Source organism: Coccidioides posadasii, chromosome 1 (genome assembly GCF_018416015.2).
Source record: "Coccidioides posadasii str. Silveira chromosome 1, complete sequence".
NCBI classification, from domain to species: domain Eukaryota; kingdom Fungi; phylum Ascomycota; class Eurotiomycetes; order Onygenales; family Onygenaceae; genus Coccidioides; species Coccidioides posadasii.
Window position 1 is genome coordinate 6,780,020 of NC_089407.1, and position 15,784 is coordinate 6,795,803.

Here is a 15,784-nt window from a genome sequence, read left to right on the forward strand (position 1 = left end):
GTGCGGTGCTGGAGAGAACATGGTGGTCGGGGGAGGGAGCCGTTAGCAGGAGGCCAAAAACGGCAGCGAAAACCACCATTTTCGGCCGCTGGCTAACCGTCACATCGTTATATGGAGTATACTATAAGTATAAGCCTATATCTAACAGTGTTGTTGAGATATAGAGCATTAAAAAGTTGAAATTTGTATGTAAATTGAGGTGATCGGCTCGCTTGGGAATTACGTTGACCAAGTTAAGGGGTGGAGCGCTGCGGGTTTGCTGCTCTCGGCGTTCTCAGTGTAGCTATCGATGTATATGTGTCTTCTCTTCCTATTAAACGCCCGGCTATCTTTGGAGAAATCCTTATTAAAAGTGTGGTATGTAACATATGAACAATCTGTCGCTCGAAAAAAGAGATGCCATAGAAAAGAAATCCACCGTCAATCATAGCCACATAAGTCATCGCTGGGCAAGAGCAAGCATAATGATTCTAAGGTCGAAAGCTAACAGTCAACAGTATCCTAATCTTTATCCGCACCTCGTTTGGCCCGCTTCTTCGATATCAAAGTCTCCATCTTGTTCAGCTGACTTTGCAGCCCCTTGCGAGCCGCATTCGCTGCAAGCCAATTCTCCATCTTCTCACGAACAACCCTCATCGAGTTAATCATGGGCATTGTGAGCCTGTTCCCGTCAGCACTTCTGGCTGACCTTGGGTCGACATTCGCGCCAGAATGTTGCCGTTCGGCCTCTACCCATTTCTCACTCGTGGGGTTAAGACACAGATCGAAGACTTCCGACCAGACTTCCCGTTCCCAGTACCTCTTCAACGATTCTTTGATTCGATAATTTCGACGAGAGCCAAAACCGCTATTCGCGCCGCTTTCGTTTTCCGTGTTCGATACGGTGATAATCTCCATATACTTCCCAAATAACATGATATAAACAATACCAGCGAGTCCGTAGAGATCGACCTGGTATGTCCACGGTCGGCATTCCTTCATTTCGGGGCATTCATGCGCAGCAACCTTCCAATCCGCAATGAACTGAACGTCCGGGATAAAAGCGTGCATGTCGATCGCCCGACCAAAGTCGATCAAGGTAAGACCTTTGTTCAGCCAACCATGCGCTCCCGATGGTGAATAATCGATACCGTTCAGATCGGTGTCCAAAAGCGAAATAGGAGCGCCACCAGCTTCATCAAGTCGAACGAGACAATTGTCTGCCTTTAGATCGCCATGGATAATTCCGCATGCGTGAAGACTTTCGACTGTTCGAAACAATTCAATAGCGAAAAACATGGAAACCGCCTCATCAAGGCCTGAGTCTGTTGAACCTGCTCCAGCCTTGCATTCAGCCCTCATGACGTTGATCAAGTCAATCAATGTGCCTTGGCCACGATAATCCTCCACGAGAATTGTTTCGTCCTTGAAATGGTGGAGTTCATGCACTAGAACAATACTATCGGCTGCACGCCGGTGCAAACTTGTGCTGCTAAGCCGCGTATGGGCGGTACGCAGCATGTAAAATTCCCAGGCCGACGGGGGTTCCGTTTCTACCTTAACGGCCTCAAGTGACCCGCGGTCGGAGTTTCGTATAGTTTTAAGCTCTTTTCCTTTCGGTGAGGGAGTGCATGGGCTCAGCTCATATCCATCATTTTCGTCGTCAGAATCACTGAAAGTGTCTGGAGAATCAACACTTTCGGCCAGATAGACGGGCGCAAAACCGCCTTCGCCCAATTCTCGTTTGATAGCATAGCTACGAACCGCACCTGAAAAACAGAGGACAGGCGGCACGGCAGGCGATTTATCTCCTCCATTTCCTTTTGAGCCTTTAACCAAACTCTTGAAGTACCTTTTAATTTCCGGTGCATTTCCTCCAACCTCAATCTTGTGATCGTAATATCCTTCATACGTATGCAGCGCAGGTTGCACGCTACGTAAAATCTTTTCCTGGATTGCGCGCTCCATCGGGTTGCATTGGTGCTCTGTGATAATCACATGGCCGTTTCGTTTAAACACAGGGAACTTTGGAGCGGGTGGCTGGAACGGGATCCCAATCTTACTGGGAGAAATAATCTCTCGAGTGTACTCAAGCACAGCGTCATTCGCCTGGGTATAGTCCTGGAATGGGCTGCCTAGAAGCTCCGAGCCGTCGACCTCTGGAATCGCCGGAGTAGCTGAAGGGCAAAAGGGTTTACCCATCTTTGATGGTGTCTTGGTGCTCAGTTTCTCTCTGAAAATGGTTGAAGCCAGGGAAGACTCCGTCTGTTCCAAAATCGGAGTCATGAACGGCAATCGATTCTGAGCAACAGTGTAGGGATCCCGATAAGGGCCAGTTGGTGGATTATAATCCTCTGGCTGGATGGGGACAAATCTGTGCTCTTTGAGCCTGTCTGAACTGGAAGAATACATAGCATTCTCGTTTTCATCAGCAGGCAGGAAATGAGCAGGATCCTGAAAGTGACCTTGAGATGAAGATGAAATGTTCGTCTCACTTCCAGACCCTTGTATACCCTCTCTGTGTTCACTGTGAAATTGCGAAATGTGTTCAGCAGGACTAAACTCTGTCCATTCACTGACGCCAGTCTTTGTTTGATCATCAAATTCACTCTCTCCATTGATATCTTGTGTTCTTTCAAAGGCACTGGTCTCATCATCCCCAAATTCACTATGGATGGCAGATATTCGCCCGGTTGCTGTGCTCTCTCCAGCGCTGGTATAATCATCATCTTCATAATCACTGCCACATATGCTATCAGGGTGTTCGGCTGCTTGCAATTCGGCTTTTAGCGGCTGATTGAATATGCTGTATATCTCATCGGTTGCTGCACGAGTATGGAAAGTCATTGTTGGCTCTGACGTATTCTTTCGCTTCAACTTAGGGCCCGTTGGAGAGTCAAGCTTAGTTTTGACTGCCATCTATGTTAGTATAATACTGTCGGAAAAGCACGCGAAGAAGGTTGCACCTGTCTGAGTCTCCCCTTTGATTTCTCTCACTTTTATCTTTTTTGGCTTTCCTTCCTTTGCATCTCGAAACACTTCAACGGCTTCACCATTTTCCTTAGCCGGTTGGCGGTCATTGTGTATCACTAATTTGTTTTGTAGTTGTGCTGATAGAGACTTGTCCGGCTGGTTGGCCTTGCCTGCGCTGACAACCGGATGCTTGCTTTTATTTCCAGATACCTCCTTCAACGCGCCCTTCCTTTGTTTTGACCAGTCTTTGTCCATCCAACCTCGATGTAAGGCTCTCAACTCATCAAGACTCATCTCGAGAGCGGGATTCTCAGGATCAGGATACACGGCAGCAAGATTAACGAAAACCTGTTCGACTTTTCCTGTTCGGGCATCGACTCTTTCTCTCTGGTTTTGTGGAAGATTTTCAGGTGGAACAGCTTTTGCATTATTTGATATTGAATTCTGAAATACACGACAACGAAAAACACCAATGGTTCCATGCCAGCAATTAGTCCTATGATCGTAAATATGAGGATGTTATATAGATGCGGAAGGGAATTTTGCACGCAACTTACCGGATCGCGAAATATCGCCATCTTCTGCTTTGGATTTGTTTTCTTTCCAGCCTTTAGGGTTTCGCCTACCCAGGGCCGTGGCTCAATCAAGTTTTCCTTCTTCCTTTCTCGAATGGATCCAATACTATCCCACCCCTTCGTCGGTGCTGCCGCAGGACTTGGTCCCATTGCACCAGAATCCGCATCGTTAAATATCGCCATCTTCGGCTTTCCACTGCGAGTTTTCGTTCCGCCCCCTATACCCCTGGTTCTGCTCTCTTCTTGCGGATTCTCAGGCGGCGGTCTCGCGGACGCAAAGGGATCAACCTTGGCCGCTAAGGCCGGGCGTACGGTAGGTAAAGCTGGTGAAGAGGGCCCATCCGGATTCCCTGGTCTTTGCTCCATTCTATCCTGAAACTGACCAAACTTGCGCATTAATCTCTCCATCGGCCGGGCTTCCCGTTCCAATCCCATCTTGTATACCTCTTCCGCTTGAGCATAACGTCCCGCGCCCTCAAGCCAAGCCGCAAACTCCTCGTAAAACAAAGCCAGGCCCTCACCGATCCCGTGACGCGATAAGAATGCAAACGTTTCCCGGGGAGCGTCCGAGAACAAGCGGATATAATGTAACCAGAGGCGTAGATACCGCGGGTCGTTCTTGTAGTGGCTGGACGAAAGAAATGTCTTTGTGGCTCGCTCGAGTAACGGAAGGAGACCAGACTTCGTGGTTGCTTGTGCCGACGGGTAAGCGTCTAGAGTCCATTTGACGTATCGATCGTATATATCGAGAGGATCGTCCGATTCACCAACGGCCTCGAGTTCTCTCTCGTACTCTGCTCGAATCGAATCGTTGACGGACTGTGTATCGTCGGGACTGCATCGTGAATAGTTGCCGCTGCTGAGAGGAGAGATTGCTGCTACCAAAGCCTTTGCTGATCTCCCGGTGGGCAAGGCCTGGATATTCTCCTTTTGCGACTCGATCACATCGAAGTTGATCAGGTCCCCGGAGCCCGACATTGTATGTCGTGGAAGAGATAGGACAAACAAAATACAAACCTCGGTAGTTCCAGAGAAAGTAAATAAAAAAAAGGACAAACGGGAACTCCACTGCTTCAAAGGGGTATCATGGTCGACGAGAAACGATCCAGAAGTCGTGATGAAACTTTGTTGTTCAGGACGTGTGTTGATCGTTCTGCCGTTGCCGTGGAAACAGCAAAACCTTTGGCGTCTCTCTCTCCCTCATCAAAAATTCGCTGCACCAAATTACTCCGGATTTGACGGCGGAAAGTACGGAGGAGTTAATTCAGTTCTCTAATGCTCAGAGCTACTATTGAATGCTCTACTGCTCCATTCAACATGCTAACCTGGTGGCCAGGAGGGACTTGTTACGGGCCACGGCATGCGGAGCGCACCGTCCTAGTTTGTAGGCGAGTCTTCTTACGAGAGAGCCGATACAAACTGACGATAGTCTGCCATGGCCGGTATTGAACGGGAGAAACCTATGAAGTGGTGTAGAATCCACCAACTTTCGTCCCAAACAAGGACACCATTTTACCAATGAATCCCACACACGTCTGCTCCAAAAATAGTGTACTTGCGGCTGTTCCGGAGTCGTACGAGGATTGGTGATTTTAACTCCGGGATAAACAGTGTATAGTGTCTCGACCGACCTTGGTGGCAAATCTAAGATGAACTGGATGCGCCAGCGATATGCAAAAAGGGCCAATTTGTCAGGTTTTTCAAGAAATCCATGGTCAGAAAGAAACGTATATTTAGCTGTCAATTCATCTCTTATATAATCACAAGCTCTTCATCGCAACATCATCAGTCATCCCAGCTATAATAAAGAAGATTAAAGAAAGAAAAGAAAAGAAAAGAAAGAAAAGAAAAGAAAAGAAAGAAAAGAAAAAGACTGTAGGAAAAGTATCATAGTGTTTGACTTGCGAATAGAAGGAAAACAAAAATCACCCAAAGGTAAATGGTTCTGAAGTAAGAATGAAGCGCGTATTCTATGGCTTTTGTTTTTCTCTTGCAAAAAAAAAAAAAAAAAAAAAAAAAAAGAGAAAGATAGAATGAAAAAGATAAAAGATCACTTCATCAATCATGTCAGTCATCAAAAAGATAAAGATAGCCAGCCCCACCAAAAACAGCGCATGGTAGAGAAAGCAGGAAATACCAAGGGTAAGGCGGTTGACATCCAGTTAATCGAGTACCGGAATGTACTCTAGGATACGTTTGGGACTGCTTATCTGAGGAAAATACGGGAAATACGTGAACGAAAGAGTGAGGGAAATGAAGAAAAATGAATGGATCAAGGAGAGTCTGTCAAAAGAGTGCCAAAAGGATCGAGTTGGAAGGGAAGGGGGAAAAAAAGAGCGAATTGTTCGATATATGAACACTCCAGGTTCCAAGCCTTGAGCCGGGGCGACATAGGCCATTAGACACATAGGTTAATAATTATCCCGAGCGTCTCCAAAACTTGCTCAACCAAAGAGCTCAGCAGCGAAATCATAGGAAAATACGGCGGCGGAAATCAGACCCAGGGCAGTTCCCCCAAGGGGCCAAAAAGAAGGAGTATATTTTGAGATTCGAATCAACCGATCACGCCAGAACAATGCATTGCATCGTCATTCGTTGAATTCGCTTCGGAAAGTGGGCTTCATGCTCTCGTTGCGTATAGTTCGTAACGTAGCGATAAATAAAAAGATAGAAAAAGAAGGACTAGGCGACAACAACAAGCCGAGCTGAAGGTGAAACAAAAGTTAAACGGCATACGAAGCATCCGTCGTCGGTTATGTCTCGTAAGGCTCATAATCGGGCGACGGCAAACAAAGAGAGGCGGCACGGGCCGAGTCCACCTCGACGGTGTAAAGAGCTGATAACGGGCTAAAGCAGAACCCGAAGGTACCAATTAACTTTTAAGTGCCGCTGATGGATGCTTCGGGAATGTCACTTTCGACCTGGACTCGGCATCAATAAACTGAGATACAGATATCTCACTTTTTACCGTCCCGGACATGGCATGATGGTTAAAAGGTTGGCGTCCACCGCAAAAGTGGCATCATAAAAAAAAAAAAAATACAATTAAAAGAAGGCGATCGGACCATTATATTATCACAGGCAAGCAGCTGACATAATCGCAGCCGATACTCGCATTTGCAATTAAAAGTCGGCGACAGTGGTCGATGCTTCGTGCTAAGAATAGGGACCGCGAGCATCCGGAGCATGAAGATGAGGTCCGCACATAGTTGAGGCTACTGTAAAAGAAGACTCAAGCTGGGGGGGAAGAAACCACATCATCCTTATGCTGGAAATAGAACGGCGGAGGGCTTTGAAGACTAGAAGCTCTGTCTCGGGTGGGCCTGGCAAGGATAAAAGGTTCTGAGCGTGAAGGTGCATGGCGTGACTGTAAAGATCTGCCTGCACAACGGTCAGAGTTAAACGGCGACCCGAGCCTCTTAATTTCTTCCTTTCGCGGTTCAGCCTGGGATGAGGTTGCCGGAAGAGCGCTAGCCTTGCTCTCGTTGGAGCCAAAATGCGACGGTGGAGTGAAAAGCTGATTCAACCGTTCTCGAGAGCTTAGTCCACTCGTAGTTGCCCCGCGATTTCGCAGTCTGACTCGTCGATAATTCGGGTTCTTCTTCTCGTCCTTTGAGGGCTCTGGTAGGAGGTCGGGAGGTGCGTTTCTATCTGGGCTGATTTCATCGTCTAATTGGTTCATTGCGCGTCTTTTGTGAGCGCTCGTGATCATTTCAGGAGGGATAGAGGAGCGGAGCCGCGAGCCAGTGGGTCCATGGATGGTTTCAGGAACATTCGGGGGTGGAACTGGACGAAGGTGGCGACGAGAAGTATCAGGGCCCCATGTATGATACATGAACGGTGAACCAAGGCGAGGGATGGTAGCTGGGCCTTCATCGACTAGATTCCTTGGAGGCTGCAACTCGGATTGGGTTTGGGGTTCCATCGCTAGAGGTTGTTCCGCAACATTGTTAAACCAGTTTGTCTGCTCGGAATTTACATGTTTATTTTCAATAGTGACTGCAGGAATACTAGCAGGCAGAGACGTTGCGACAAGTGAAACACCAAGATCACGAGCAAAAGGATTAGAGGCACCGTATGATCCCATGGAGAGCGAGCTAGAAGAAGAGCGGATGAAAAGCTCAGGGAAAGGTGAAGGGCTTCGAGATTGTAGAAGCCTTTGATAATGTGGCGCAATGGAAAACCTTCTTCTGCAAAGTTGCTTTAGCCTCTTCCTTGTCGAGGCATCGGACCGTGGCCAAAGCGGTTTAGAGTTGACCACTCCAGGTTTAGGGGTGCAGCTACCACTCCTTGCTTCGGGCGTTGGGTCGGCTTTTGATTCGAGTTCCTGAGATGTATCTTGACCATGCCTTTTGGCGAGACCGTGCTTTACTCTTGGCCATGTCCTGCGAGCTTCTCTAGCAACACGATGGGACACACCAAGTGGCGGAACGCTGCCTGGAACGGTTTTGAATGGGGTGATGGTTGGGTCCTGGAGGTACAGTTGATAAGCATTCCACAGATGATTATCCATCTCCGATGTCCATCGATGGCCACCTGGAAATTGAGGTGAAACATTTCGCGCGATTGCAGGTTTAGAAGGAGACTCGAGGGGTTGCTTTCGATCAGGAAATGAGTGCGCAAGAAAAGGGTCTTGAATCTCACTCTCAAAACTCGTACAACTGCCGCCGAAAGAGGGATGAGAGCCAAAAGATCCACTTGAGGACACTGATGAATCTGAAGTATTTGAGCAAGCTGAAGATGGGCGTGGAATAGGGTCAGATCCAGAGGTGAAGCTCTCCTCTCTCCAGCTACGGCGTTCTCCCACGATATCTTCTCGTACTTGCGCTTCAGGGGTCTTAGGATCGCGTCTCTGTGGCGGCGGTACTTCAAGGCGCCCGGGAGATGTGTGTCTAGTTAGATTAGTATCTAACGAGCTGGAAGACGTATCTACTTCCTTGGAGAATTCAATAGAGGGTAAGGGAACATCCGGGGAGCAAAACGGCATCGCATTATAACCGAGATTCGAGATAATATCAAGTGGAGGCCTCCTAAGGCGATAAGAAGAATGATGTGGAGGCGGCGGGATCTCGAGCTCCTTGGCTGGTCTTGTTGGCGTGCGAGGCTCATCGAAAGCGTGGAACGTAAAATCCTTCGGCAAGGTGCGCGACAAAGCGGGCTGTTTGTGATCCATGGCTGGGAGATAAGCGGCGCGCAAGGCACTCCCTAATATTCCTTAAAGATTTTTTTTTTTAGACTAAGAGGGACTCTGAGTAGAAGCAAGGTATTCAAGGTAATATCTCTCAGTGACAGTGCTGCATATCCGGTATATGCCAAGTCAACGTCAAAATTCCAACGGCTATTTTTACCCAGATCACCAGATAGCAGCAACCAAGTCGAAGTACGTCACTTGAAGGGAGACAAAAGCGCCACTTGGTTCTTTGTATCGATCGTCAGCGATGATAATCGGGGGAACTTTTATGAATGAGAATGTCGTCAGGTCGTACAGAGGATCATAGAGCAGGATGGAGTCGTCAAAGTTCATCGAGGGTCGTTAAAGTGATGAAGAAACTAGGGGCGTTAATCAACGTTGATGGGGGCAGGATGCAACAATCAAATAAAAGTGCGAGAGTGTTGTCGCCGACGAGGCAGTGAATAGCTTCCAGTCAATCAATATCGACGAATCTCCAACGCCCACTGTTAGCTTAATTCAGCCAATCGTCATATCTTGAATGGGGCAAGCCAAACCTGAAAGTGACATCCAAGCCGACAAGGCGAAGAATAACATGAAACAAAAGAAAAGGCGCCTGACGAGTGCGACGACCGGTCGAGGTAGAAAATAAAGTGACTGAGATATGAAAAATTATCGAAACGATAGGGAAAAAAAAGAAAAAAAATTCAAAAGAAAAAGGAAAAGGATAAGGCGAAGACTCGGGAGCAAAGCGCGCCACCTGCCGAGGAGAGCCAAAGATTGTCAAGAGACTTGAATTGATGCCCTAGGAATAATTGATAGGTAAGAACGCATTCTCCAGGTTTGAACAGAGGCATTGGCGACTCGGTTGAGTATGCGACGCAGAACAGCGTAACTTGCTGAACTGGAGGCGCCCAGAGCCGTGACAGGGGATGGGGAAAACAGGGAGGCTGGGAAGAGAAGAGGAGGGAGAGGGGAGGCGAGAAGTGTGATAGTGATGGTGCGATGCGAGGAGCTAGCGCAAAGCGGATCGTGACCGTTCAGCGGGTTGACACTACATACCTTTTTTTGGACCTTAGAATAAAGATATGCGATCCGGGGAACGATGCGGAGCATCAATCCAGAGCCAGGAAATTTGGTTCACAAGGGCTCGCAGCGGGGGGTCGGGAGGAACCGCCCTGTCCTTGGGAACGAACCGTTGATTGCGAAGCCTAGGGTCGGCACACCTATTCTCGGCGGCTGGGCGAAGGGGCGCCTGTCCGTCAAGCGCTTTCTTGGTCAAATGCGAAGGAAAAAGAGAATAAGAGAGCGCGTAAAGAGACAGGAGGGTCTGGCAGGCTTTCGAAACGAGAAAAGAGACGATGATGTGTCTGCCGTGGAGGATGTGGGAGAGAGGTCGAAACGGGGCCGGGACTCGAAGGTGTCAAAGTCAACGCGGGCGTCTTGTCATTGGATCGCGAGTGACTAGCGCCAGCAGCAGATGCGCGGTGGAGAGCGAGGTACCACTTGGTGCCACAGGGTTCACAGGCACAAAGCGCACGTTCATCGAGCGATAGGGCATGAATACATTGGAGAGATGGCGAGAGCAGCGCAAGGATTTCTACGCAGGCGGCCAAAGAGAGAGTTCCTCCCTCCGGCTTCAAGACATCAATTGGACAATTCAACCTCCCCCCCTCCCCTACCTAACCAACCAACTACGTCAAAACCTCTCGTTTGGGTTCGCCGTCCTCCCCAAAATTCCCGTAACGAAAAAAAAAAGCATGTTTGCCGCTTCGAGCAGAAGCCCGCGTACGGAGCACCTCTGGAGCCATTCGAGTCCCAACGCTTTTATCTGCCTCTACGGAGTACGCTGCCGCAGGAGCACCCTTGGGATGCAATATGCCTGCTGATCCTTCTGACAGCGGAACGAGATGCTTGGGGACCCCAGGCTGTGCTATCCACCTCCCCCTTCGACGAGCAAGGATGAGCTCGCATCGGGATATACTCATTCGTGCACCACGTCGGCAGGAGGAATTCCTTCAACGGAAACTCAAAAAGAAATGCGGTGAGGCAACAAGCTTGATTGGCCTGGTTTAGAGTCCTCGTGCGCATCACTTTGAACCAAGTCTCACAAGCTTGCAAGATCCACTGCCCAACTCGAGGTCGGCGCCATCTCCTAAACCTGAGCCAAAATCCCCTCCCCACGACCATTCCATTGGCCGTCCCTGTTTCCAAAATGTTGAACAAATCGTACGGCCCCTCAAAACCGTATTGGCTATGTGTTGGCTGATCCTCTGGGGGGCAAACCGGCTCATTGGCCGGCGGCAGCCAGCGGACGTCCGCCGTCGCGTGGCCAGACGCGTCTACACGCGCCGCCCCGAAGCGCGACGCACCTTTCTCGCGTTTAATCTTGCAATCGAGCGGCAAAAATCTCGAACGGTGACGTGGCGGCGTGCATGGCGACAGAGCTTGAAGTTGGGCGTGGAGAAGCAACAAACTACGACGGAAAACTGAAACTATTTTTCAGACTTGTGTTTATCCAGGGCAGGAGACCTTTTTTCTTTTTTTTTTCCCTCTCCCTTTTTTTCCTAGATGTTCCTATTATTATCATCCATTGTGGTCATTTCGGCATAACGCGGATCAACCATATTCCGAAGAATTTCGGGCCTATAATTTTCCGCTGCGATCGTCGATCGAAGGAGGGGTTGAGGGCGCAATCTGCAACACCCTCCTGTTCTGCTTCATTTACGGCGGAGGCCGTCATTTCTCCGTGCTACCGATGTCGAGCAGAGTACTCGGCCCCCAGGAAATATCCGCAACCGATCGCAGTCGCTGCCGACGAACCGGACCCCACCTCATCACCGGGCGGGCCCGCCGCCAACTACTTTTTCGATCCCGCGGGGACTAACGAAAGCCTTGCCGCGCCCGACCCATAACTAGCATCACGATTTTGCTTTTTCCCAGTCATGGGTGACTTTGGACCCGAGGTGCCGTCAGAGGGAACGCTACCCGGGCCGAAGACTGCGGATCCGGCAGTTGTGAAGGATGAGGTTCATGTTCTTATCACGGGCTTCGGGGTGAGTTTGCACGGGACGGATTACGGAGCATTTGTCGATCTGTCTATTCAACTGGCCCCCTCCGAAACAGCAGCAGAGTTAACCTCGTGGCACAGCCGTTCAAAACCAACCCTCTCAACCCTTCCTTCCTGATCTCATCCACCCTCCCCGCAACCATACCCACGACACCCTCGAGCTCCCGCATGGTCCGAATTCACACACACCCGTGCCCGATTCGAGTTTCATATTCCACCGTCCGAGTCACAATCCCCACCATAATAGACTCATTCAAGCGCACACACAATGGCCAGGCTCCGGACCTGATCATCCACATTGGGATGGCGTCAACGCGGCATTACTACTCGGTAGAAACGCAAGCGCACCGTGATGGATACCGCGTAACAGACATTGACGGCCAGCTGGGCTACGACGACGGGGAGGCATTCTGGAAGTGGGAAGGTTTACCGGAGACCTTACAACCCGGCCCACCCCGACTTGACGTCTCCTCTGCCGGTTCCGCTCGCCCGGTTACAGCATCATCAGACCTGAAACGTCAGGTCCACATACACCCCTCGTCACCCGATGCGGAGTTCCTGGAGACCTGGCGATCCTATCTTCCACCGAAGACCGATATACGATTATCAGAGGACGCTGGGAGATATCTTTGTGAATTTATATATTATACCAGCCTGGCACACGCGTATAAGGATGGGCGAAGTGGGAATGTTGTGTTTCTTCACGTCCCTGGTTGGACGGACCAAGACAGCATCGAGAAGGGGAAAGCTGTCGTTATCGGATTGATACGAGCACTGGTCGCTTGTTGGATTGAGCAGGGTGCAAAAGCGAATGGATGATTTGGTTTAAAAAGGGATCAACCTGCTTGGCATGAAGCCAAGAGACGTCTGGTTCGGCCCCTGCAAGAATTGGACCCTATCAAAGTAAGCTATGGACTGCTTGGTGACTTTGCTTTCGATCTCATTGCCTTTTCCTACAACGTTTCGGGGAAACGGGATTTATGATGCGTAGCGACGATCCCCACGAATAGCTACGATTACGAAGTTTATGTCTGATGAACAAATCCATACTCTCTTCATTATCAAGGGAACCTACAGGTCTATATCTATCTGCGTCTATCCTCGTAGTTATATCCCTGTGTCGATCTTGATATTTTTCTGTGTTTCAAGAAAGAAACAGTGCGGCAGCCATTTCGGCGGTGATTCAGAACTTAGCTGGATTAGAGAGCTGCCGTGCGACATGCACATTCTCATTTCAATCTTCCCGAGGCCTTGTTCGGAGAGTTTCTTTTCTTTCTCCATGTCTTTTACGTACCAGCGACCATGTGCGAACCCGCCACTTGTGTCTTCGTGACACCTTTGCGGCCCTCGAAACCTGTACGCATGTAGCAGCAGCATCTCCGGGGAAATTAGATGGTCCTACAGTCGGTAAGCGGCCGGCGAAAAGTCCTAATAAACCAATTCTATAATTTAAAAAAAAAAAAAAAAAGGAAAGAAAAACGAAAAGAAGAAAAGGGGGAGGATACAGGAAGAAGGCTTAGTTCATCCAGATCATAGACAAATATCACAATGGTTGAGAGCCATAAATAGCCAAGAGATGGTTGCACAAAGGCTCGTATTAGAACGGAGCCTCTCATATTTGACTTTTGTCCTTTTCTTTTGGCTGAAAATCGTAGAATATCGTCATGGTTCTCTGGGACCCGAGCCGGTGTATTCCGCGCTCTCTTATTACGTGAAGAAATGCGATCCTCAAATTTGGCATGAGGTCATGAAGAGGAGTCCGGAGGAAATAACCTTTTCCAGTTAACCAAGTCAAAATCTCCTTCCGCGCCCTCCATTGAGACTTTTCTTCCTTAGCGTCATATATGGTCAACAACTTCAGGAATTTCCAAGGCAAAAGGACCTTGCAAGGGCCGCAATGGCATTCGTTCGCGAAGTGGCTTTGAACCACCAGCAGCCTCGGCTTTTTCGTAGTTTCCTGGAGGACTTGTCCGGCTTGCTTGTTATGAACTAACTCCGTCTATGGGTATATATCCGAAGATATAACTAGCTTTAGGAGCTTTTCTTCCCGCATCAGTGCAAGAACATCGCCCATGCAGGAGATAATTACTCCATCGCGTAAACTTGGCTGAACCAACGATGTGGCCCTTAAAAAGCGTCGCCGGTGGGGATGGCGAGGTGATGAGGCAGACGTGCGGAGGGCAGGAATTGAAGATGGGCCGATGCTCTTTCGTTGACCGGGAAGAGCCCTCTCACGTTAGTTAGTTACATCTTCAGAATAGGTTTGCGCGATTCAGTGACGCCAGAAGGAATGGATCCACTCAGTTAACTAACTAACTGAGGCGGATGCGCTACACTACTCTCTCAACGGCCTCCTCTATTGCTGTTTTCTTTATCTCTGGCTTAATTCTAACTGAACTGCTGAACTCACTCTTTTATCCAGTGAGATTAAACCAGAGCCTCATAGTCATCATGCCCAACAGGGGCCTACTCGCTTGCAATTTCCTTTATACCTAAAACAGGATCATGATGCCTTGATTGCTCATTCTTATATCGATTGCTATGTCCTGTCGAAACTTGCCTTTCAGCTCCTGTTAAACCCCAATCCATGAGCAAGTTCTCTTGGAAAAGGGAGGCTGTGGCAAGAAGGAAACAATACGCAAGCTAAGAAGAACTAGATGCAGGCTTGAGAGGCCAGCAAGTGAAATTCGGAGAGTTTTGTAGCAAAATGGGGAGAAAATGGAGCACAACGAAATGTATGATAGGAGCTGGGACGTGGGGGAGTGCTATCTCTCCATTTATGGGTAATGTCAAGGCGATATCCCTATTGTTCTTATCTGGAATTGCTTCAACAAAAGTAACACCAATGTACCCTCCCAAAAAAAAAAAAAAAAAAAGAGAGACATTATAGGCATTTTTAATTATCAAATCTAGGGATATCCGACTCTACTTGTTCGGAAGGGTTTCTAATCCTCTGAACGTGCATTGCACATAGCATGGTATTATGATCTTTCGCGGAAGATACAACACCTTGTGAACATGGAACACGCTCTTTCAGCCTGGTGTTAAATGGGGTATCTTAGGAAAGGCCGGGAACTTCCCATAGCTGTGGGAGGGTAATACCCGATATAGTTACTAGCTAGCGAGCAGCCACTGGCTCTGTAGCGCGGCAAGCCCTACGTACAGGCTAAGGGACGGCCGAAATGCCCATGTGGACCGGGAGGCGCGCGCACGTACTTACCTCGAAACTCGTCGCACGGAGCGATGGATGGATGCCGTGTGTTGTCTCGCAGTCAGCTTTTTCTGATTTGCGGTTAGACAGGTAATCAATTAGTTAGTTAGCTGGCTCACGGCGGGGGAAAAAAAAAAAAAAAAGAGGGAAAGAGTAATAGCATGTGAAGATTGTGCTGTTGCGATCGAAGGTCCCGAGGATTACGGGGAGAATATCATCTTCTAGAACACTTTTCTGCTTGACTATCTGCAATGATAGACAGTAGCTAGGTTAGTTACTATAGATGATCTTGGGCGTCTTGACATCAACCACCGCAACAGAGACATTCGGTACTCCCGGGGTTAGAAGATGTCCCGGGTTGCCTCTTTCGGGAAAAGACGGCACTGAGCTGGTGGGCTTTCTCTCTCGCGTGGATATGAAGGAACGGATCAGTCCACTTCTCCAGATAACTAACCCAAGGGGCAAAAAAGGAAAAAAAAAAAAAAAAAAAGAAAAGAAAAAGAAAAGCCCCACAGGCATGGGGAGTCGCAGGATCGAAAACCCAAATAAAATGGAGATAAACCCGGCGCGCTCTGGTTCGTGAAGCGCAAGATGGAAATTCTCCGCACTCCACTTGCTTCAGGGTGGGTTCGCTGGTCTTCTGGAGAAGTATGGAATTCCCCTGCTCGTCAGCTCACTAACTAGTAGGTAAGTTTTTGGGGGAAAGCCAGTGGACTAGCGCGAGAACGGCGGCGCTGGACGAAAACCGCTTTGCACTTGCGCCCGTTTCCCTGGTGTGTCGCATTCCGTCATCGTTCGACGGGGTT

The 15,784-nt window shown here is 48.9% G+C and overlaps 4 protein-coding genes across 5 annotated transcripts; 2 read left to right on the forward strand and 2 right to left on the reverse strand.

The window, feature by feature from the left end:
• Positions 1–501: 501 nt before the first annotated feature.
• D8B26_002020 (uncharacterized protein) lies at positions 502–4,565 on the reverse strand (the record flags this gene model as incomplete). Of its 2 annotated transcripts, none has more annotated exons than XM_003065963.2 (3): positions 3,510–4,565; positions 2,946–3,396; positions 502–2,891 (listed from the first exon to the last, which is right to left on the reverse strand). In XM_003065963.2, exons 1-3 carry the CDS (start codon positions 4,503–4,505, stop codon positions 502–504), a joined length of 3,837 nt encoding a protein of 1,278 aa, XP_003066009.2. In that variant the 5' UTR covers positions 4,506–4,565. The 2 variants fall into 2 exon arrangements, with proteins under 2 accessions (XP_003066009.2, XP_065979785.1); XM_066123710.1 differs by having other exon boundaries at positions 2,946–3,448.
• Positions 4,566–6,759: 2,194 nt separating this feature from the next.
• Positions 6,760–8,700, reverse strand: D8B26_002021 (uncharacterized protein; the record flags this gene model as incomplete). Its single annotated transcript, XM_003065965.2, has 1 exon — positions 6,760–8,700. The coding sequence occupies one exon, from the start codon at positions 8,698–8,700 to the stop codon at positions 6,760–6,762; it is 1,941 nt and encodes a 646-aa protein (XP_003066011.1).
• A 2,432-nt stretch (positions 8,701–11,132) lies between these two features.
• On the forward strand, positions 11,133–11,640 carry D8B26_002022 (uncharacterized protein; the record flags this gene model as incomplete). The annotated part of the gene is made up of 1 exon (XM_066123711.1): positions 11,133–11,640. The coding sequence occupies one exon, from the start codon at positions 11,133–11,135 to the stop codon at positions 11,610–11,612; it is 480 nt and encodes a 159-aa protein (XP_065979786.1). The 3' UTR covers positions 11,613–11,640.
• Positions 11,641–11,642: 2 nt separating this feature from the next.
• On the forward strand, positions 11,643–12,724 carry D8B26_002023 (uncharacterized protein; the record flags this gene model as incomplete). The annotated part of the gene is made up of 2 exons (XM_003065966.2): positions 11,643–11,753; positions 11,849–12,724. The coding sequence occupies 2 exons, from the start codon at positions 11,643–11,645 to the stop codon at positions 12,584–12,586; spliced, it is 849 nt and encodes a 282-aa protein (XP_003066012.1). The 3' UTR covers positions 12,587–12,724.
• Between the last annotated feature and the right edge of the window lie 3,060 nt (positions 12,725–15,784).